Here is a 23333-nt window from a genome sequence, read left to right on the forward strand (position 1 = left end):
GAGCGCCTTGAATAAAAGCAGGAAAAGATAGTTTCTGCAAGAAACCTCATTGTTCAGGAAGAAGCAGCAGTTAATAGAAACAGCTTATAATTTTTTTTCTGCTCTCTTATTCCCCAATACACTTCTTAGGGCTAGTTTGACTTGAGATTGCTGCTGCAAAGGAACACCCATGACTCATATGCTCCTGTGTTAGTCCTATTGAAGTGCTCTTTTCTCTATAGGGTAGTGCACAGACAGCATTCAGCATGGCATGTGTGGTGTATTGCTGATAACTGTGACTGACACTGCACTGCTGGATTTGTTAAACTTGTAATAAGTTCTACCTGAAGCAAGTACAGTGATGGTCTAAGTAATGCCTGATATTGTTGCAGGTACTGCTTTTCCCTTTACTAATGCTCCTTCTTCTCTTTCACAAAGCACTGAGCACTTCAAGCAGTGCAGCAGATAGGGCCTTTGAAAAACCAAAAAACTTTTAGCCAGAGATCTTAGAAGAACACGTGCCAGTTAAAGCTCCCCTACTGTGGACTAGGAAACTAATATCGTACCTAATTTATTACAAATGACAAAAGGGACACAAAGAAATGAAGACTGTTAGGTAAGTAGCTATAAGCTATAACAGTGTCTGTCCCATCTCCTTTTCTAAATCTTGTGGCAAAGGCTTGCATTTGAAAAGCCTCCAACTTCTAGATAGTATCATATACATTATTACATAAGCAATCCTGTTTTCATTCCCTTTCAGATAAAATCAAACAACAGTAGTTTTTAAAAAAAACCCCAACAAACTGATTGTAGATTTTGCTAAAACTTTAACTACTTGGGAAAATATTTTAACTGGGCACAGCACGTGACTCCACTCTAATTTGGTGTAATCACTGTGTTAGACTATTCGAATTTTCAGGCATTCTGATTAAAAGATCATTAAGATAAGACAAATAGGTTAGGATGTTATTGTCAAAGTCAATTGACAGGAACTAGGTATAAGGCTGTTTGCGTTTTGGATCCTGAGCAATGCAGAGCGCAATGCATTCTTCTGTTCTTTTCCAGGTGTACCTAGAAAAATGGAAAGAGAGATAATCCAATGCATATGGAGGGGATCCACACACTCAAACCAACAACTAAAACATTGATGCTACTGAAAGAGAGGGGAAAACAAACAGGTTCTGTTCTTATCACATTTGGTGTCCTTAATATTGGTATATCCTGTGGTATTTCTGGGACATACTCTTCACTATTGCTAATATATGCCAAACATCACGACATGGTGAGGAAGAATGCATACATATTTACAGATTAACTAAAGGGGAAGGCATCTACTGTGATCTCAGGGACGTGAAGACTGGAACAGAATCATCTCAGTACCAATGTTATTGTATGGATAAGTACCTACAAATTCAACAGATTTTTTTACTTCTGGTCATCAATTTTGTATCAGCCGAATCTGTGTCAGTTACAGAGATAGGCAGAGATCAATCACTGTGCTACAGTGATGCATACAATAAAATTTGTCTGCTGTACAGGTCTGACAAATGTCTTCAAGCAGTAGGAACTGTGCATGTGCATCATGCCATGACTTTGAAAACATACTCATTGATGGACTGCAGGACTGGGAATTAATTTAAGTGATTTTACAGGAGTAATGGAAGTAATGGTGAAGGGAAGAGGTGGCTACATGTTGGAATCACAGGTGCAGACAACAGTTCTGTGCACAGCTGGATAGTTTCAGCTCTTTCATGAATATTTTCAGGGCTGTACAAAAGGTGCAGAAGTCAGCATTACTACTTATTAGAATTTTTTTCCTGTAGGAAAGGAGGCTATTTTTATCATGTGTCTATGATCTGCTGCAATGAGTATATGTCATTCTTCATCACCTTCTTGGTGGGCACTTTATCAGTTTCTGCCTATGATCTGCTGCAGTGAGTATATGTCATTCTTCATCACTTTCTTGGTGGGCACTTTATCAGTTTCTGCCACTCTCTGCATCTTCCTTTCCATTCTTTCTGGAAACTATTTACACTGTCTTTTTCCTTTATGCATATCACATGTGTTATGATTGTGAAACAGCCATATGCATCCAATTTCAGGAATGTTCTCAGCCTGAACCCCAAATTCTCTTGCATTCATGTTGGCTGTGTCTGGTTTGATGCTAGAGGATCTGATATGAGTGCCAATTCATGCCATCTATCTTTCTGTATAGTCTCTTGCACGCTGCTTTTCTAGGTAGTGCTTCTTTTTTTTTAAAAAAAAAAATTCCCCAGCTTTTAAACATAAGAGATGAACTAGAATGAGTGTCTGGCTTTGTTTCCTCCTGAAGACACTTTTGCCCTGAGGAATAAAGGAGGAGGCTATTGCAAATCCTGAATTCACAGATGCTGTGTTTCTGCACCAGTGATGCCCAGCCTGCTGTGGATCAAATACACAGAATTTATGTGGCTGGGAGCTGGGAAATGATGCACTGAATCACTGATCATCTCTACTCACATTGATTGGGCACGGACAAGCAGGCTGTCACCAGCAGATAGAGTCAGGGTTTTACCATCCATGGTAACAGTCGATGTGCCCTCCTGAAGGGAAAGAACAAGTAATCAGCTTTTAATTTTCCATGTACTGTCACCAGCAGAAAGAAAATGCTGCATGTAAGCATGGAAATTTTTCCCACTGAAAGAGCACTTCAAACTTGCTCTGTCTCATGAGGCCTAGCTCAATATGCAGTTGACTTTCCCTGTCCAGCACTATTAGTATCAATAAAAACATGCTTCATGGTTCATTGTTCCCTATCATAAAGCAGCAACCCATTGCCTGACTCTTGAGGTACACTGTTACAAATCTGCAAGTTGGTACAGTGCCAGTAATTGCAGAGAAAATCATCTGAAGCAATTCAAGCTCCTCTTCTACTTTTCCTGATGTCTTTCTAAGTCTTGAAAAGAAGCTCACAAGTTAGTAGGGAGCTGACCAAAATTTCTAATAGGAGTCCATGCACACTAGAATGGACTCATCTTGTCAAGCAGAGGAACCAGGGTTCTCTCCAGCCACAAGGTCTTGATTGCATAGTGTGTTGTAAGCTGCACTGTAAACAAATGTCTTTCAAGATTACTATGTCTTAATTAGTATTTGATAGTCCCTGTGAATTTCAGCAGAACAGGAACTGATAGAAATATCTGCCTCCTAAGCTCACCTGACCTATGTAAGCAAAAACTAGCTTTCCTTTGCTTTTTCCATTGAGGTGCAAATGTCTTCTAGAAGCCAGTTGAATGAAGGGCATGAAGATCACCTACCACTGTGATTTAGTATAAACAAGTCCTCAGACTTTTTTATTAGCTTATTTTACTTGATTCCAGTTTGAAGTCAGTATGAGGACAATGCTTCAAGGCAGAACTAACAGGCAATGTTTAATCACTTGGAGGCATTTGATATATTTACAGGATATACCCTAGGTAGGGTGTACAAAAAACCCCAGCAAGGATGGATGCCAGTATCTCTGTTGTAAACATACAAGATGAGGAAAAAGAGGATATTTTTATGGTGGCAGTGCTTTACAATTATTTTTCATTACAATTTAAAGCTGATGGGTGGTGTCTGTTGATGATCCTTCCCATGAGGACTGTAATCATTCCAGTTTCTGTTGCTAGAAGGTTTTACTAGTGTTCAGTCTGAGCTGAAATATCAACTCATCAGCTAACAAGTGTGAATTGTTACATACCAGCTGCCATATCCAAATATCTGAATTCTTTTTACTTTTCTCAGTTGTTCCTGGTCCATAAGCTATAACCTTTAACAAGAAAAGAAAGGGAAGAAAAGTAATTGATTCATCCCAGTGACCAAAGTGTCCATATTCATCTTTCAACAGCATTTAAAACATTCTACTTTTACATGAAAATATTCATAGAAGATGACGTTATTTTTACAGACATTAAAATTCACAGTACGTTTGGTATTCTCATATTGATTCCTACTGATAAAAAGGGAACTGATCACACCTGCCACTCCTTATGCTCCTCTGCATCCTCGCTTATCTATTCCTTCTGCCTCCTCCCACTCTCAGCTTTGCATCTATATGCTTTCTGCTTCTGTTCTTAGAACAGGCACTTCCTCCTCATGAACTCTGGGCCCTGTCAAGAGCTTGTTGAAGTAGAAAAGTTTCTTCCATTAACATTAAAAAAGCTGCAGACTGGACTTCATCTTTCTCATTATCTGCCTTTTCTGTGTTCTTCCTGACAGTCCCACATTTTCTGTCACTTTGCTGTCAAATGTATTTGATTCTTCAGAGTGTGACTCCAAGTAATGGAGGGGAAGAATGTTTTGTAAACATTGTGCATACAGCAAAGATATCAAATAGTGACAGCTTCATTTACACTCAAACTAGACTGTGGTGGACTAAACTGAGAAGTGCAATGCTTTAGCGCAGCCCAGGCTTTCTGGTACTGTCCATTTTTCCTTGTTTCCACTTTACGTAGATCAAGGGGGATAAAAAACCATTTATTTACACACTCAGATTTTACTTGGCATCAAGAATGCTGTTCAAACACGTAGTGAAACTGAACACAATTAAGGGCAAGGGTGGAGGGGAGGGTGGGCAGGCAGGGGGATGGAGTGAACAAGCTGTTTTAATCCAAAAGGAAATGAATGGAAATAAGGCCCAGGTTGATTCCATGAATAGAAGTATGTGTGCTAGGAAGCCAGTGTCCTAAACCAGATAAACCAGTGGACAAAGACAGCTACTTCTGACGGGCAGGGCAGACTAAGACTAAGACTGAGCTCTTCTGTTGGGTTGCGTAACTTTTGCTGCTGACTGTGTATTCTTCTCAGGCCTGGATTCACTTGGTCTGATCAGAAGGCACCTATTATCTCAACCCTTAAAAGTATCCCTCTCTTTTTAGAGAAATGGGACACCCCTACCTCTGTTTCAAAGTTGTCTCCAAACATACTCAAGGATTTCTTCTGCTTTATTTCAGCACGATGATCATTTAACCAGCCTGAGAAGGAAAATGGCTTCATAACAGTAGTGGAATTTAGTGGGAAAGGTGTTTCTTTCAGGAGTTCATCTGTAAACAAGGTAGAGGATTATCAGTGATACTTGCTTCCATTGATCTCTGCAAACATTTTACCATTATTTAAAGTTTGAAGGGTTCAATTTATAGATACTATCTAGTCAAAAGTCAGTTGTAACAGTAAACAGTGCTATGATTAGTATCAGGACTTCTTACCTGACGGTGTAAGATGCATGTGTATCTTTATGGAGTGGCTTCTTCAAAGGTGTTGTCAGAACTGTGTATTCAAAATAGTATGCAGTAAACTACCTAGTTTTTGCTGGCATATTTTTCATTCTCTTTCAGACCAACTTTTGCACTGATAAAATATGGTGTATTGTCTCTGAGTCTTTGCTCATATCATATCCCCATATAAGTGCATTTAGGCCTGTAGAATAAGCTTACTCTACATCTCTCACATAGTTAGTATTGGCTTTTATGTTTCTTCTCTCCTATGTATTTTTCAAATATGCTGACCGCAGTGAAGCAAACAAATTTTAGGTTGTGATAACCTAATAAAATGTATTTTTGTGGTGTTCCTGGAGTTGTAGCTGGATTTAATTTCCAGTAATTCTCCTTCATAAATGATTTGATTTAAAATAGCTGCAGGACCAAATGCAATTTCAGTGTCGCTGGAAAAATTCAAGATTTGTGCTACATGTTGCTGATATATGAAATGAGCTTTTGTTATTTGCCAGCTCAGTGAAGTGCACAGAGAGTGCAATTGCCTTGGTGATCCTAAGTAGGTCCTAAGATTGTTCTTAGATGCTATAGGGGAACACCCATTGACTAATTTCAAGCAGTAATGCCAACTGGATTCTGGAAAACTCACAGTGTTTTCTCCCAAATACATTGAGGTAATAAACTTATAGCTAAACCTTAGTCTCAGTACTGGTAATAGCCTATGTCTTTTTTAAGTAGTAGTGTATTCATGCAATATTCATCTGGTTCTGTTCTAAAGCTGTATTTCACTGCTCCGCAGTGTTTTGAATGTATAATTTCAGTTTTTCATTAAAGACCATTTTGCATGTGGTCTTTGAACAATATGAGAGAAAGTCAGTGCATTCAAGGGACAGCAGCTTACTGAATATGCTATTGCTGTTTAAAGGATCATAGTAAGCACTGAGTACACCCATTTCCAGACAATCTGTGTTGGATTCTAACCCTTTTGTTGTAGAAAGACGTTTTGCCATCCAACTTCCTTCTCCATTATATTAAAATAATTGGGAGAAATCAACATGTTTCTTCAAATAATTTCTCTTGGCAATGTCCCTTTCAGGAAATACTGAAAGTGATCTGAAGGAATCAGAAGAAAAAAGAAATCCTGTTTGAAAGCATTTTCATTCAGACTTTTGGTTGTTCAGTATTGTTCTTTTATTTTTAAAGTCTTCTTTCTTTTGCATTATTTAACTCAAATATTAAAAAGAACTTGTATTGAAAAGCAAATTCCTCCACAGAAACTAAGCAGTACCAAAAGAAAATCTTTAGATTTATTCTAATTTGGGCTTGGAAACATAACAAGATCTAGTCTTGAACCTTCTGTATTTTATTGTTTGATAACACTAAAATGCAGTGCTAATGTAATTGGTGATTTATCTTCCACACTCAAATGTCTGGTTATTTTGTTTTGGGTTTTTTTTCTTAATTTTCACAGGTTCATCAAACATGCTCTGGAGGTAATTAGGAACAATTACACACTTTGTCCTTAAATTATACGTATACTCAACTGAAGCTGCATTGGAACATTGTTTTTTGTTTTGCTTTGTTTTTGGCTAAGGAGAGATACAAAATAAAGGTCTTAAATAGTATTCTATATATTCACACACAGCAGAACAGAAAAAATAAGACATTTTTTCAGAAGGTACTTAGTGAAATTAGTATTCCAAAAGATTTTAAAATATTTTGTTCCATTAATAGCAGCAATCTTTACCAGTTTTTTTTTGTTTTGTTTGCTTTTATAAAATTCATCCTTCTTGAATTCAGAAAAGTTTCTTGTAGTTTTTGAGTACAAGAAAGTTGCCCATTGTTAGGGCTTTCTACTAAAATGCTTGTCCTAGTTGAGATAGGTGTGGGGCTTTTTGGGGGTGTTTTAGTTTGTTTGTTGTTGGTTGGATGTGGGGTTTTTTTTTTTGTTTTGGGTTTGTTGCTGGGTTTGGGTTTTTTGTTTCGGTGAGGTTTTTTGCATGTGTGTGGGTTTTTTGTTTGTTTGGGTTTTGTTTGGTTTTTTTAAAAATTTGTTTTATAAAAGGCATAGAGCACCTGGTAGGGTAAGAGACAAATACTGAGAAGCCGTGAGTATTCTGTCCAGCTCAGAGGGATACACAAGTCAAGAACTCCAGCATCAAGCTAACAAGTAAGTTCAGACTTCATATGCTGCAGAATGGATAACAAAAAGCTGAGTCACAAGGATAGGCACTGTGGTGTTTCAGGCAAGCAGAACTATGAATGCTCCCCACAAATTTCAAGGAATTTGGGGTACAGAAAAGCCAAAGTACTTGTGTTCTGACCAAAACACAGCACAAATCTAACAATGAGAAGTAACTATAAACTTCTAAGTTTGTAGCTTAACTTCTGTCACTTATTTCCCATAAACATAATTTTGCTAGTTATCCTCTTTCTAGTGATCTCTGACTCCAAGCTGCTCTTATCAACAGGGACAATGTGCAAAGGACAACAGCCAACAGTGACCTGTGCTTACTTGGGGCCAATGTAGAGTGTAATACATCCTGCCCTCATTATGGTGTGCTGTTCTTTCTTGCTTCTGATATACAATCACTTTCTAACAGTTTCATTTACTTTAAAGTAAAGGTGGATGTTTGTTTATTTAGACTTTAAGCTCTGAAGTTCCAGAGCTGTTTTTTGACACTTGTCAGCAGGACCTGGTCTGTGATGAGGTTTTGACTTAATACTACTCTTGGTGTTAATGACACTTGCCCAGTGGCAGCATAATGGCCTTTTAAGAATGTGTCCGCATAAAATTAACCTTTGGTGTGATCCAGTACTTTGATTTGATTACCTGTTACTGCAAAACAAGAGAGCACAGTGATGATGAGGCATGTGACATTATCAATAGACTACTTGACTGAGGCCTTATTTAACCCTGACACTGATCCCTTGCATGATGCTAAAAGATGCAGGTGCCCTAGCACTTGTGAACTTGAGCTCATGAGTTACAATAAGGAGGATCCAAACTTTTGCAGTCCCACACACATCAGAGTTGGAGCCTGGTGCTTCCAAAGGAACCGAGTGTTTCTTCCCAGGCTAATGGCTTATATTTAGATATTGTTGTATATATTTCTGCTTAGCTTGTACTGTTTCAACTGTATCTCAGGAAGTGTATGTCTGTGTTTCTGAAATTATGTTCTAGCAATACTGTGAGAAAGGAGACAACATGTTTAATGATGGCCAAGGTAAAAATATGCCAGCAAAATGCAAGAAGATAACACCTCTGAGCTAGTCAGCTAAAAGTCTTGTGTATGTTTTTCCAAGTAAAACAACACTAAATAGAACATCAAATCTAGCATTTACTTGCATGTTGAGGACATACATTTAAATAGTTCAATACCGAAGTCCATTTTTGTAGATTGTTACTATTAAAAATTCATAACATGGCAATATGTCTTTATGGGGTTTATAGCTCTCTTCAGGTTTAAATTAGAATGTGATATTATCATGTTAAACTGAAAAATACATCATGTTTACCGAATGAGTTTGTAAATATTTGAAAAAGGAAATTACAGGTTTTAGAGGAAGTTGATTTCAGTCAAACAATAGAGACTGTACTGACAATATTAAGCTGGGCAAAAAAAGAAGAGAGCAGCCTGCAAAAAACCAGCAAGTGAGTGTAGAATTAGAGCCTGAACAGAGAAAATCTAAGAAGAGTTTGACCTTGCTGGAAGTCCTGTATTTCTGATAGCAATAAAGAAGATAGGTTAAGAGAACAGACATTGACATATCAGGTATATGTGGCTGTATTTGCTCACCTCAAACTCACAGGTTACATGGAAGGCCCTCCTTCCCTGCCCTAGTGATGTGACTGAGCTTTCTGCTTGGGAAATCAACCATCTCATTCTCCAAGTGTTTCTTTAGACCTCTTGCAAAACTTTTCTCTGTAAGATTTGTGCAAAGAGCAATAAAACACATGAAATATGCTCAAATAAGGTCGACTGTCAAACTGATTACATGTTGGCTTTCTGCAAAACTATTTTTTAGTGATGTGCCACCCCTTATTTCTGGTCAGCACATTCTAGATGGAAGAATCTTCACATCTTTAAATCACCTCATCTATTCTTACTAATTATGAAAGTCTCTCTACCCCAAAGGCACCATGCTGCCTCAGAACAATCTGTCCCTTCATGCTGTGGCCCTGTCTTCATGCAAGGACAAAAGACAGTTCCTTAGAGTCTCCCCCTGTAAAAGCAGAAGACATCCTTATCCAAAGTGGAGCTGTTGAATCCTCTTTATTCATCCTTTAAGTGAGTGTAAAATGGTCCATACTAGGGATGAAGAGCTCACGAATTATTTTAAAATTATGTATTTGTTTATTTCTGACCACTTTCTATTCATAATTTTCATCTCTTAAACACCATATTGTAATGAATAGTTCTAATGTCAGAGTTTTGTAATGTTTCACACTTAATTGCCAATGCTACCAATAACATATACCCTGAGATGAATTTCCCATATGTGGCTACCTAATTCCTATAAAATCTGCTTTATTCACCATGCTAACATAAATGTCAATGATACTAGCAGGACTTTAATACCTCTGCAAATAAAACCTGTGAATTTAGGGGTGTAATTCCAGACATGTGGATTTGAAAAAACAAGTAGGTAGCTCTTTCCATATACAAATCCAGAGTGAAAGCACTGACAGTGACTTATTACTTTGGGTTCATTTCACTGTTGCTGTATATAGATGCAGAAACATTTAGCTGAAAATACAGCACTCACTTGGTGTAATCATACATTTTCTTGTGCAACTGTATTTGTTTTTGTAGCATGCCCTGACAATTGTCATGGCTGCTAATTTATGACTTGTTCCTGTAATTATTTCTAGGCACATTTTTCTTTGTGTCATTAAATCTATGCTGGAAACTGAACGACCATATTTTTTCCCTAATTGAAACAAAGAAGTTTGAGGAAAGCTTTGAAAAATATTTTTATAATAAAGAAATACAGCCTTTTTGAAAGGAGATATCATTAGCCGGAAGGAAGGGAATACATTAGAACAAAAAATTGCAATATTTAGGCCATAATTCTGTTTAAAGGTTCTTCATGATCTAGGTTATTGTAATTAAGAATGATAAATTGTATTGAGAAATACTAACTGCTTTTCCAATCCTAAAATCAGGAATCTCACTTTTGTTTCTGAATCTGCCTTTTATAACTGTGGGCATTTCATTAATCCCCTTTGTGTATAACTTCAGTTTCCATAGAGGAGGAATAAGATACTTCATTAAAACAAGTGTTGAGACCTCACTACAATTGTGAGATAATTGTAGAGCATGCATGAGCAATTACTACTAAATAGCCTTAGAAACACTAGTGAAAATGTCAGACAGACTTCATTAGTAAGTCTTTTTTTTTTCTGTTGTTGCTGTCTGGGGAGCATTTAAGAGGGTAAGTAAGAAAGAAGCTAACTTATTAGAGAAGACATACCTGCTGTGAAACTGCTGAGCTTTAAAGCTCTTAAATATTAGATTTTTATTTCTTCTTTCACAAAAGTCAGAACAGAAAGGAAAGCAACTTTATAGGGCATTTCTTCCCATTTCCCTGATAGGTTTATTATATGCATCATGCACTAAAGGTCAGCAGTGGCTTGGTTCACATGGTGAAGTATTAGGAGAGCTCCCAGAGCCTAGTTTGTTCTGCCTCTCTTTGAGGAGACTCAGCTGAGAATATTGCAAGAGAAGCAGACTGGAATCTTTTTTGGGGTTTTGTTTGGTGACTGCCATTAGCAGTTTGGGGCTCTGGGAGCCCAATAAACTTCTCAGAACATTCCTGGCTCCAGAGAATGTGTACCCTGCAGTCCTGAGTTTTGGATGATACATTGTAGTTTGGGAGTAAAAAGTTTAGAAGCTTTCATGCGAAAAATTATAGCAACCATACTCCAGATATTGTAATCCTACTATATTTGTGTGTTTTATATTGCTAATTTAGGTTGGTCTGTCTGAACAGTTCATCTGCAGTATGGACTCTATAGTAATTAAGGACTGGTGTGGAGTAGAAAGTTGTTAAATATGAGGTGAGAGCAAATAGATGAAGCCACTGAGAGGTTGCATGTTTATAAGGACTGGATAGTTATATTAGATGATTCTATTCTCTTCTTCTACCTACATACCCTTTGCAGTCTAGGTGGACTTCAGGAGAGAGATAAACATGACTTGAAAGTTACTTATAGGATCTAGTTATGACAGGATAAAGATAAATAGTGTATTTATGTGGAGGTATTTTCCAGGAGAGAGCAATGAGAATCCTATGAAAAAGGAGAAGATTCAAGTTGTTGTTCTGGAGAATTGTACAATTATGATGGGTCTAGACAGTTTAAGATGATTGATTCTCTGTACCAGTTTGAATACTGTTCTGTTCTGGAGACCTCCTGGTGACTGCAAAATAAATTCCCTAGAGGAACAGTCCTTAATATCTAAATGCTCATATGCTGTTTCATTTAATACAAGTACTCAAAGCAGAAAGAAGTAACATATTATAGAAGAGAAGAAGTGATTTATCTAGGTACACTGAAAGTGCTTAAAAGATGAGAGGAAAAAGAACCAAATAGTCAATTTTCTAAACAGCTTCATAGAAAACAAAACTTATTTCCAAAATTATAATTCGTATTTTTAAAAAAAAACCACAGTGAGTGTATCTTTAGAATTATTTCAATGTACTTAAAACAGGCACCAATATTTATACAGTTATTTTAAGTTCAAAAGAATGGCCCTCTCTTTGTTCTGGTATAAATTAAGATGTAATTTCTTCTTCAGTGTTTTCAGTTTTCTGAGGTAGTTTTAATTGAATTAATGTTGCCCACCAGCCAGATAACAGGGAAGAAGAAAAACTGAGGAATAAAGATCTACTTGTTTCTGCACAGCAGTGAAACAAGACTGAACAGCAGATACTGTCTACAGAGATTGCACTGGATTACCTACAGAGGATGACAATAGGGAAATCTACTTTTATAGTGCTGAGCTCACCCTTATTACTTGTTTAGCAGCACCACTGAAACCGTAAAACATTTATTTACAGACCACACCCTAAGCTGTATGGTATTGCTGCTCCACTGATTGAAGAAATCACCCAATTTTTAAACTCATTCAATTTCTTAGGTTTTGTCTGGTCTGAATCAGAAACATAAATCTGTGCTGTATTCTAACAATACTGACCAGATTCTAAGTCAACACTATGAATTACCCTAGATACACTGAGACTCAGTTAAAGTTTTGCTAGTGAAGTCACTACAGGACTGGTTTTTGCATTATATATCTGTATGTTCATTGGCAATAAAGCTTTTATGGAAAAGATCATTTCATTGACAATTAGAAGTAGACTAATTTGGATAAACTGAATCCTGACATTCTACATACACCAATAATGTTCATAAAGTCAATTTTTAAACAAGCCTAACTTTGGAAAAGTGTTTTTGTGCACTTTTTTCCCCATCAAATTTCACTGAAAAGAAGCCTGGATTATTTCAGTGAGCATGGCAGGATAAGCTTTTGAACTTCTGGTTACTTTTGTGAAGAATATTCAGCCACTGCTGTTTATTTGAACTGCAGTTTCTCTGCCTGAACCGTCTTGTCCTCTTGACTACAAAATGGGGATGAAATAGAAACATTGAGAGAATCTTGCTTTCAGTCTGATTCCACTGAAAGTAGCAAGAGTTGTTTTGATAACCATCATTCCTCATGTCAAAAACTAAGTGAACTAAACCAAACTAACCCATCTTGAGTGTTTCATGTTTAGACTATACCCTGAATGTAGTCACTATTATTGACAAAAGAAGGGGAGACTGTTATTAAGCTTTATTTCTACACATGGAAACAAAAGAGGCTAGTAATAGAGCACAAAAAAGTACAAGGGAAAATGCCCCAAGTAAGGATTGCATACAATATATGTTTCTGATTGGATTTCACCTGATGGTATCTGAGTCCCTCTTCTGCTGTCTCTTCATGTATTCTGATTACTTTGCTTTCAGAGGGATTTGCCCTGCTATTGGCTAAGCCAGAAACCATAAAAATAAAGAAAAATCTGGACTTAGGTTTAGGGTTTTTTTTCTGTGGTGGTTTTTTACTGTTTTTTTTCTAAAGCAGTTGGAGCTTGATTGATTCCATTTATAGGTTTCCTCTATGACTGAGCTGCAATCAAGAGTTTCTTTCAAGATGTTTTTCTTCAGTTTGATTCCATTTCTCTCTAAAAAGGTGAGGCTCTAGTTTGGGCTTATGTAGAGATGAATCTGGAGTGCTTCAGCTGGCACTTTTAAACTGAGGAGATTCTGGATTTTCAGGAGAAGCTGAAAGAAAGGCTGAAACCCAGTCTCATGCATAGGCCAGCTCAAATCATGTTAAAATGTGTCTTGAGTGAAATATCATGAGAAACTGGTGGTATCTTGCTATATGGTACAATTGTCATGCTGGTTGTTGAACTCTATTTAAATAGAAAGAGAGCTGCTGAGGGAATAAATCCAAAGCATTATTTCTCTGTCAGTTAGGTATGTCTCCAGAGCAAACATATTGCCAGCTTACTTCTATCTCAGTCAAACTTTGACTTTTTTCTTTTAATTTATTTTTGTTTATTTTCTAAACAACAAGCCTCACTGACAGTTACAGCAGCTATGAGTTAAAACTTCTGTAACTGAAAATGTGGGATATTTTCCTCATGTATAAGATATCACTGTGATGTTGAGCTGCTTGTTGTCCATGAGACTTGAAAATTGGAAAAATGAGGCTGTTACCCAGACTGAAAGCCTGACAGTTAACTTTGTTGATTGCCTTTTGCTTACAGAAAGATGATAATTTCAAATATTTGTTGCCTTGACATAGCATCTAATCCAAGAGGAGAATTCACTCCCTCTGAGAATGGCATACTGACCTATAAACAAAATAACTATGTTTACATGCCTTGTGGGGTAGGTTTTTCTTGTCTTGAAAAAATTTCTTTACAGCTTTCATGGAAGTCTCTCATGCTTGTTTTGCATTTTTACAGTTTTTGAATAAATTACATGGAAAGAACTTCTGTACTGGATTTATCAATAACAGTGTCTCTGAATTCTGTGTTTAAAAAAAAGCTGTAAATATGTATCATAGCTTCTGATTGTCAGGTTTGTTTTTTAGCTCTAATCTTCAGCAAAAATATTAACAATATATATCTTTAATGTTCTTTTCTTTCTGTACTGACATAACTAATTTGTTATTGACATATAAACTCTCAGCTTAGCCTGATGAGGGATGCTTATTGGAAATCACTGTATTGCACAAGGATAGCACATGTGATATGATAGGGTTTTTTATTACAGCAGCATCTAGAGGTACCATCTGAAATTCTATTTCCTCTGCTAAGCACTATATGAACACACAGTGACAGACAGTACCTGCCCTACCTAACCTCCTCCTGTGCAAAAATCTCACCCCAAACCACCAACACCCAAACACAGGTGACATGCTCAAAATAAACTCAAACACATTATGGTGGTGCATAAAAATAAAAGTAAGTTCATGGAGACAACAACATTTTGCACATAAGAAACATGGAGCCTTTTTCTGAGAAGTACATTTCCTAGACAGTCAAAGAACCAATGTAATGTGAAAAGCTGGCTCAGCTGCAATGTTTTTCAGGCAGGGTTTCTGACAGTTTACCATCTCCTAATTGCTAGGGCTCTAAAGTTGCAATGCCATGCAGAGGGATCTTCCATGAACTTTTAATTTTGGTGACAAGGTTTTCATTAACTATTTTTAACAAAGGTGATGTTCATGCAAAAAACAGCTTTCCCTGATTATAGCATTTGAGTAAGTACTCTGTTACATTATTGATTGAGATAGCAGAGACTTTTTTTCGTGGTGACCTCAATCTGAGAAATGGAATAGATGCAGAAATAATGTTTTGCTAGACCTTTTCTATTAGAGTAATTCATAACAATCATCTTAAAACATTTGGGGAATTAATGTGGAAATTAAGGACAAAGGGTTCAAAAAATTTGTAGAGAGGGAAGCTAAGATTTATATTTATCTCATGGCAAGAGCAATGAATTTAAGTTATAGGTGTGACTGGAGGATGACATTCAAGTTAGTCATGTAATTGTTAAGAGTAGTGTAGCTGGGTATTACAGCCATGTATGTGTGCACACGCAGTGCACCTAAGCCAGAAATTTCTTAGTTGGTGCAGGATGTCCCTCAGTCAGTTGTCTGTATAGATGAGACAGTAGACAGATTTGAAAGAACAAACCTAGCTGAGCAATGGGATTGACTGAATTGGTTACTTTATGTTAATCAATGGCAATGGGTCATGCACGTGCTAGATGCTCATGTAAAGCTGTAGGCCAACAGGATTGTAAGATCTCAGCATAACAAGTTTCTCACTGAAGGTGCTGTTGCAAGTATCCTTGCAATAGAGACTTCAGTTACTATGCAGAAAGCAACCATTGTGTTTGAGACATATGATTCCTTAACTAAGAAACTGGTTTTCTTGAACAGTCACTCACTCTCTGCCCTATGTCTCTGTCCAGCCTACTCGAATGGAGTTACAACTGCAATCACTATTCTCAAGCACAGGCAAAATAAAAAACTGAGCAAGGGAGCATAGAAATAAAATGTTAAATGGATCAGGCCCTACAGGAACTACAAACATCTGTCATTGTCTTGGTCTCCCAAGAGTAGGTCACACTGTATAGTTATAGGTAAAGGAGGACAAGTAGGTAGAGAGTGTACAGTTTCAACTCACAAGAATCACATTAAGTGCAGTCAGAAAAGAAATTTTGTTAGTATCAGACTTGAAACATATGCAAGGATAGAGATACTAAGATTTCACACTGTATAGTTACCTGATAAGTTGTTAGGATGGAATCACATGAACAGCCAAGATGCTGTTGGTAATCATGTATATGAAATTAAATTCTGGTTGGGGGTAGTCAAAGGAGTTACTTCCCAAAGTAACTTTAATTTACATATAATTACAGAGACTTGTGATTTTGTGTGGTGAGAATCATTGCTGCTCAATCAGCAATTGTTCCAATTCTGAAATTAATTTGCATTACCTGGATTTGGTTTTCCAGTTTGATATTGTCTTGAATTGAAAAACCTGGAATAACGAACATTTAAATACAAGTAAAAAAGTAATGTTCTGTAGGTTAACAAAGACTAGGCAGTAATACTGGCCATTAAGCTTTGTGTTGAGAATGGATGTGCCAGCTACTATCACATACATGCAACAGGACTATACCTATTTTATTGACAGAGGGTTTGTCTGAAAGTCCTCCAAAATTCATGTCACTAAACAATTCACTTATACACCTTTAACAACCATTTAATAAACTGATTAGTTAATTGATGACATTCACACTTTTCCTGGAAAGCAGCTCTCTACCAAAGTTGCCACAGTCCTGATTATTCATAAATAATATTGATTAAAAGTACTCAGACTAAAGCAAGACTGAAAGAAAGCTTAAGGCAATTTAGTGTTTTAACTAGTTAACCTAGCATCAATCAGTGTTAATTTTTCATTCTATTCTTTTTGCACTTAGCAGCAATGTGCTTTTACTGGTTCATAAAGTATGCTCCAGATCAATATGCAAAACACTTGATTTTTCACACTATTTTTTAAATCTGACTTAATGGGTTTGGGGCATACAATATATGATTAAAAATGTGTAGAACAGCAATTAAATTTTAACAAGTCTGTGTAAAATGCACCATAAATAGAAAATTAACTGTGTAAGTCACAGACTGGCAAAGATCTACAAGGTAATTTTAATCATTTTTAATTTACTAAGAAAAAAAGCTTACTCTTGAATTATTGGTATCAGTTGAGTGCCGAGATCTTCGCAGTGAAACCATTTTTCAAAGAGAACATTAGTTGATTCTCCGACATAGTATCTGCCAAAGTAAACAGATTTGCCAATCCTTTTATTAACTAACTGATCAGGCAGTTCCAGTCTTTTCAAAAGAATAACTACTTGATGTGTAAGAGCATGTTATTCTCAAGCATGGTGTACTTTATTCCAAAGAATGGGTATTTAGGGGAAGCTTTCTGTTTTCCTGGCTTGGTGACTTTGTGGGTGGGTGGGGTGCTCAGACTTCTATGGAGAGCCTTGTATTGATCACATGTAAGTCACCAAATTCCTGCAGCAAACTTTCCAGATTTTGTCCTGGAAATGATTGGTGCCATAATCCCTTGGGACCATGGATGTAGTTGCTACAAAAACAACTGGCCCCAAATACCATTTGCAGTAATTGCTTTCATGCAGCTATGTGATAAATGTTCCTTCTCAGAGTCATCTTGCTTAATGTCCATGCATGGACTGAGATCAAAACAAGGTGGTTTATGGACTTGTTTGTGAAAAAGATTATTTTCAGCTGCAAAGATTTGGAAAGTGTTTAGCTCACCCCTCTGAAGAGGAACTTAGTGCTACACTTACATTATTTTCTGTCTTAACAAATAAATAAATTATGCTGAAAGCAATAGGTTAAAGTTGCTGTAATAGCAAATAAAAAGTTTACATTCAGATTTTAAAAAGGCTGCATGGACTGTCAAGGAGTGATGCTAATCATGTGACTGGTTTTAAAAGGATCCCATGTGTCTTTTATGTTAAAGTTACCAAAATGTACATCTGAAAAGGAAAACAAGACTTATGTAATTATCCTATGCATATTTGTGTGTTCATGTCTGTCTTATGTGTTGTCCAGAAACTCTAGGAGTTCCCTGGTTCCTCAAGTTTTGCATAAAAGTGTACATTGAAGAGAGTAATGATATTTATGCCTCCAATATGGAAAAGGCTGTTCTATGAGCACCAAATTTGAACACAGAGAGCATACAGAGAAACGAGATGCTACAAATGTCTTGTTCGGGACAAGGTTTTGCACCTGGGAAGGACTTTGCACCTTTAAGAATCAAGCCACGTGACGAATATCAACCTTAGTTGGTTTTGTACTTGTTTGCCATAGGATTAAGATTAGCTAGTTCATTTTTCTTATAGGACAAGGCATGTAATCATTACTTAGGCTGAAACACTGGGGCAGGCTACTTATTCTTCACTTGTACAGTAATCAGTATGCTGGGGTCTCTGATTTATGACTAAGGCTTGTAGGCATGATAAATAATGGCACAGTAATGTAACATTAGACCTCAAGTCAGCATATTTCAAAGTTTATTATGACTTCCTCTTGTACAGTCTTTGCTGCAGGTGGCTGGGAGTGAAAAAAAATCATTTGAGAAGATTAGAGGTTCTGGTTGCAAATCCCCATCTCTCCCAGGAGCACACAGAGACAATGTAGGTTCGAAAGCATGACAAGATTGTGCACTTTCAAAATTTCAGGTGCCTTTTTTCACCATATCAATAGGAAAAGAAGCATGCTAAAAACCTCTAAGTGATTCATTTTCAGGCACCTAATTAGATATTTTCAGTTGAGACTGTGCTTTGCTAATTTCCACCTGCAAACCATATGGTAGCTTTCAGTTTAATTTCTCCACAAGAACATGCCTACATTGGAGTGCAAATTTCTAGACCTGCCTGGGACCCCCAAAATGGCATTCAGCATTTCTCATACCATTCACAGACTTCATGTACATAGCAGGTTGTTTTTACTTAAAGTTACCTAAAGCTACTTACGTCCCTTTACTACAAATAAACATTGTTATCTGAATCACTGGTCAATTGTTTTTAGCTCGAAATACCTTTTTAATAATGTAAGCCCTCACAATCCACAGACCTGCAATGAAAGCCAAAAAAGGAACAAGTGCATAGATAAACAATGTTTAAAATAAACTGGACTTTTCTTTAGCTTGGAATTCAATCAGGAGGGTTTTTTTTGAATGGTCCCTTTCTTAGTTTCTTAGTTTTCTATAGCCTTTTTTTGTTTGAATGAAAAAGTATGTCTTTAAGTATGTCTTTCTAGCTCTGTGTATTTGCTATCTTCCTGCTGTGATACCATCCATGCAACAAAACTACACGCAAAAGGACAGAAACAGTACATTACAAATATCACTGCAGTTTTAAATCTTTATAAATTACATGAACAATTGTAAACTTTTTTTGGTCAGTTGTATCTGCTATCAAACCAGCTTTTCTAGATTGGTTAATGTTACTGCTTTGAGTTACCTTCTAAGAGTTGTGAATTCTACATGACTACAGGACAAAGCTTAGTTCTGCTCCCATTAGAATACAAAGTAAACCTGTCACTTATTTGAAGATGTTGTTCTCATAAGGCAATAAAAGCTAGGCAGAGGTGTGTACAATGTAGAGTGGATAGTGTTAAGAAAATTGGCTTTTGTTTCCAGCTTCCCACGCACTTGCCAATAAAGCTGCTCTTCATCCTTTTCCTTTCAGTGCTTACAAAGGAATTAATATTCTCCTTGCCAGAATTTATAAAAAAATCCTTTTGATTTGGGTTGTTAGAGAGCTCTGAGATTTTTTTAAAACTTAAGCCAATAGCAGTAGGCAGTACATAAGTAGATAGCTACAACCACAACATGCATTTAGGACATTTCAATATGTTCCTTGTTTAACTAAATCAAATGCTAAATGAGATCTCTGTTTATGTGTGTATAGATAAATAAATGTGTGGATAGAATTAGTACAAAATTGCCAGGGTGAATCTGATAATATTATCAAGAAAGTAAAATACAGTACTGTATTGACATAAGAAATTAGTTTATATTATGAATCCTAACAGATTAGCCAGAAGTTTATACTTCACCTGAGCCCATCAATTTCTGTCTTTAATCTTTCTCTCTCAATCACAAGACCCACAGTGTTTGCATATCGCTGAGGAGAATGAGGTATCCTAGCAGGTAGGAGGAACATCTGTTCAAAGAAATGGGAAAGCATCAGTGCCAGGAAGTCTTTGCTCTTTGCATTGTCTTTCCCCTGCCCCTCAACCTGCAAAATCCTCTGCTCCTTGCCCCACTTCTCCCCTGCTCTTTGTTGATCCTATCTTGCTTCTTTGCAGCTGCACCTACTTTGGTACCCACAACCCTGCACATAGTTTCTTGCTTTCCCTGTGAATGATGACATAGTGTCCCTGCAATCAGTGCTGCCTTTATGGCAGTCACATTCTCTCCTTGTGGTTTGATAATCTTTGCTAGACACAACTAAAATTAAAATCCAGCCAATTACTCATCTGGAATTTATAACTTTACTGCAATTTCTGTGTAACAGAAGTGGAAATAAAAAGCAAGTTTGTTGTCAGTTCAGGAAAAATGTCTAAACTAGCCACGTGTATCCTTCCAACACAGTGAGCACCTGTGACTGCATGATGAGGAGTGTTATTTTCTCCAGAAATAATTTAAAAATACGAGGGCTACTTACTTATGAAAGTGACAAAGTGAATAAGCAATGTGGTTAGGAGAAGTCTATTATGGAAGCTTGAGAAGAAACCCTTTTCTAGCAGCTATCTGACTGTGTAAGAAGGTGGTAAACTTGTATTTTTTGGCACTATGGATTTCTTTACCAAGGTTGGGCAAGTCATTACAGTTTCTCTGTCTACAAAACAGAGCTAATGACAGTGCCTCACCAGGACTAGTGTCAGTCTTTCCACTAAGGATATTGTGTGCTCCTTTTCATTAATGCCTCTGGTACATGCTAAGATATCAGCTGCGTGTGCTTCTCCACTGTGAAGCGTATCACCAGAATCTTGCAGTCTATAGGTTCAAAAACGTAGATGTCTCTCTTAATTGAAAATGTCACAATACTTTTAACGAGATCAAGCTATTGGGTTTAATATGTCTTCCATTTTAAATGCTGTCTCCACTAGACCTAACAACCTTTTCAAAGACTTGAGTGCAGCTCAAGCTTGTGTCAATAATAATGAGTTGTAGTACCTCTAACTTGTAGTAACACCAAGTGAAGTATCTAATCATGCTCTCAGTAAAAGCACTGCAATCTATGCCTTAGCAAGTGTACTACAATAAGGAAAAATTGGATACATTTTGCCCATAAATGCCTCTTTTAACAATGTTCTTGTATTGTGATGTTGGAAAGGCTAGCTGTGAGGATTAAAGAAGGCTGAAAATCGCCGAAGTGCTTAAATTTTGAGGTTTAGGCATTTTGCTTAATGGTTCTTGTGGGCGGGTGATCAGTATGAACCTGGCAATGTGTAAATAAAAGACTGATCTACTTGAACTCATGTGGCAGATTTCATGCCATGCAGGGGAATAAGAACTCCTCTAAGTATATTCCTGACTACCTGAATGGGTATCCCAGATGCTCAGAGAGATTTTTATCTGTTGTTCAAATAGCGACATGTTAAACTCAGTGTATTGTAATTTGCTGTTAATGACATGGAATTTTCTACACTCCAGCCAAGCTTTTTTATTTTTTTTAAATTCATGATGCCAACTCTTGCCCAGCAGGGATAAATTGTTTTATAAATACTTTATACATTCATTTAGCATAGCTATGTACAGTAATAACAGAACAACAACTCTGTTTTACCTCCCCTTCTCGGATGACAACATCTCTTTGTTTCCCATTTTCAATTATCTTCAAACACATATCTCCATTAACCTGGTAAAAAAGCTGAATGAATAGGAAAATACCATTAATGCAACTAGTCCAAAACATTCTGTATATAAAGAATACATGTATACATACAGTCAATCTGTAATTTCAAATATCGGCATATTTTTTTCTAACCATAAATAACAGACTTCCAACATCTGTTGCTTTTGAAAATATTACCGAATATGTATTATTTCTGTTATCTTACTTACAACTGACAATCTATCCAAGAGGTCTGTAACTACATATAGAGCTATTCTTGAACCTAGTAGAATTCCATTGTGCTGGTTTTAGTCCTGGGGATTACCTTTTGTAGAGCCTGGATGTTATGGTTCAGACATCCATTAATTACTCTATATATAAAGCTTCATTTCAAACATAGCAGAGTCTTCATTCAGTCAAATTAAATGTCACTTTTCCAGTTAAGCTCTGAATATATGTGCACAGGATTTTTTGGTGGGCTTTTTCATTTTTTCAATGGAACTTTCTCATTTGGGAAGAATTGCCCATTTGGAAGCTGTTCTGCTGTATTTTTTTAGATACTCTCAAAGTCCAGCAACAGCTGCTGCTCTTCCCATTGTGTATGTAAAAGGGTTACATTTAAAGTGTGTATAAGGACAGAGCCACTGAACCTATAATTCTGTCTTCAGTGACCTCTCAACAGCTGTTTTATGAGTAAAACCAGCTCTGTTTTGTGGGGGCTCTGAGGTGGTCAGATCTAGCCTCATGTTTCATGACAGAAGTGTGCTGTGATCTGTAAGCAGGTATTTTTTGGCCTGAAACAATGGGCACATTTTCCCTCATTTTTATATAGAACAGAGCAATAATAGTTCCAAAAGTCAATGTTTCTGCCAAGCTTTCTATATGCTTTCCATGGTCTGTTTGCCATATCTCAAAAGCAAATAGATTAAGTCATATAATTGCTAGTGCAGTTGAAATTGTCTGAAATATGATTCAGTTAGAACTATAATGAAGAAAACCTTATTAATAGTAATTCACTACAATTTTAGCAAAATGGAAAATAAATAGGGGAAAGAAGAAACCACTGAAGTAGATAAAACCCCTGAACAGAACGTTTTCAACATTAGAAAAGCTTAATCAATTTTTAAATTAGGATTATTTCCAAAACATTTTGAAATATTAATATATTGAAATATTAACACATGTGCCTGAGAATTGAAGAAACACCTCTGTGAAAGGATGAAAGAATGAATATGCTGCCATGGGAATAAAACAATAGGGAGAACTGAAGATGTACTGGAACAGAGCTCATGCTGAAAGCTTTTACAAGAGTGAAAAATTCACCTTGTGACAGGGACATCACCACAGATAAAGTATAACTCTTGTCTAGATGGCCACAGTGCCAGGCTACTTATCCTCCTTGCACTCCATCTTCCTGTGGTTTTTTTCTTGTCATTTTCTTTGGTGTTACCGAGTGATGGTATAAAATGCTGGAGCAGCCCTCATTACAGAGCACATTGTGCAGGGCTAACTGCTCATTGTATGACACAGAGTGATTTGAGGAGAGAAATCATCTCTCCTTCATTTCAAAGAAGACTGTATGATCCTGATGGATTATCACACCAGGCATGGGTAATATG

The 23333-nt window shown here is 36.8% G+C and overlaps 1 protein-coding gene across 1 annotated transcript; it reads right to left on the reverse strand.

The window, feature by feature from the left end:
* Window positions 1-971: 971 nt before the first annotated feature.
* On the reverse strand, window positions 972-21750 carry HAAO (3-hydroxyanthranilate 3,4-dioxygenase; the record flags this gene model as incomplete). The annotated part of the gene is made up of 8 exons (XM_009071379.1): window positions 972-1050; window positions 2479-2561; window positions 3698-3766; window positions 4894-5039; window positions 16273-16316; window positions 17021-17110; window positions 19931-20037; window positions 21667-21750. Coding segments are annotated over 8 exons (702 nt in total), but the record flags the coding sequence as incomplete, so codon positions are not given.
* Between the last annotated feature and the right edge of the window lie 1583 nt (window positions 21751-23333).

This window comes from Acanthisitta chloris, unplaced genomic scaffold (assembly GCF_000695815.1).
Source record: "Acanthisitta chloris isolate BGI_N310 unplaced genomic scaffold, ASM69581v1 scaffold18143, whole genome shotgun sequence".
Taxonomy (NCBI): Eukaryota; Metazoa; Chordata; class Aves; order Passeriformes; family Acanthisittidae; genus Acanthisitta; species Acanthisitta chloris.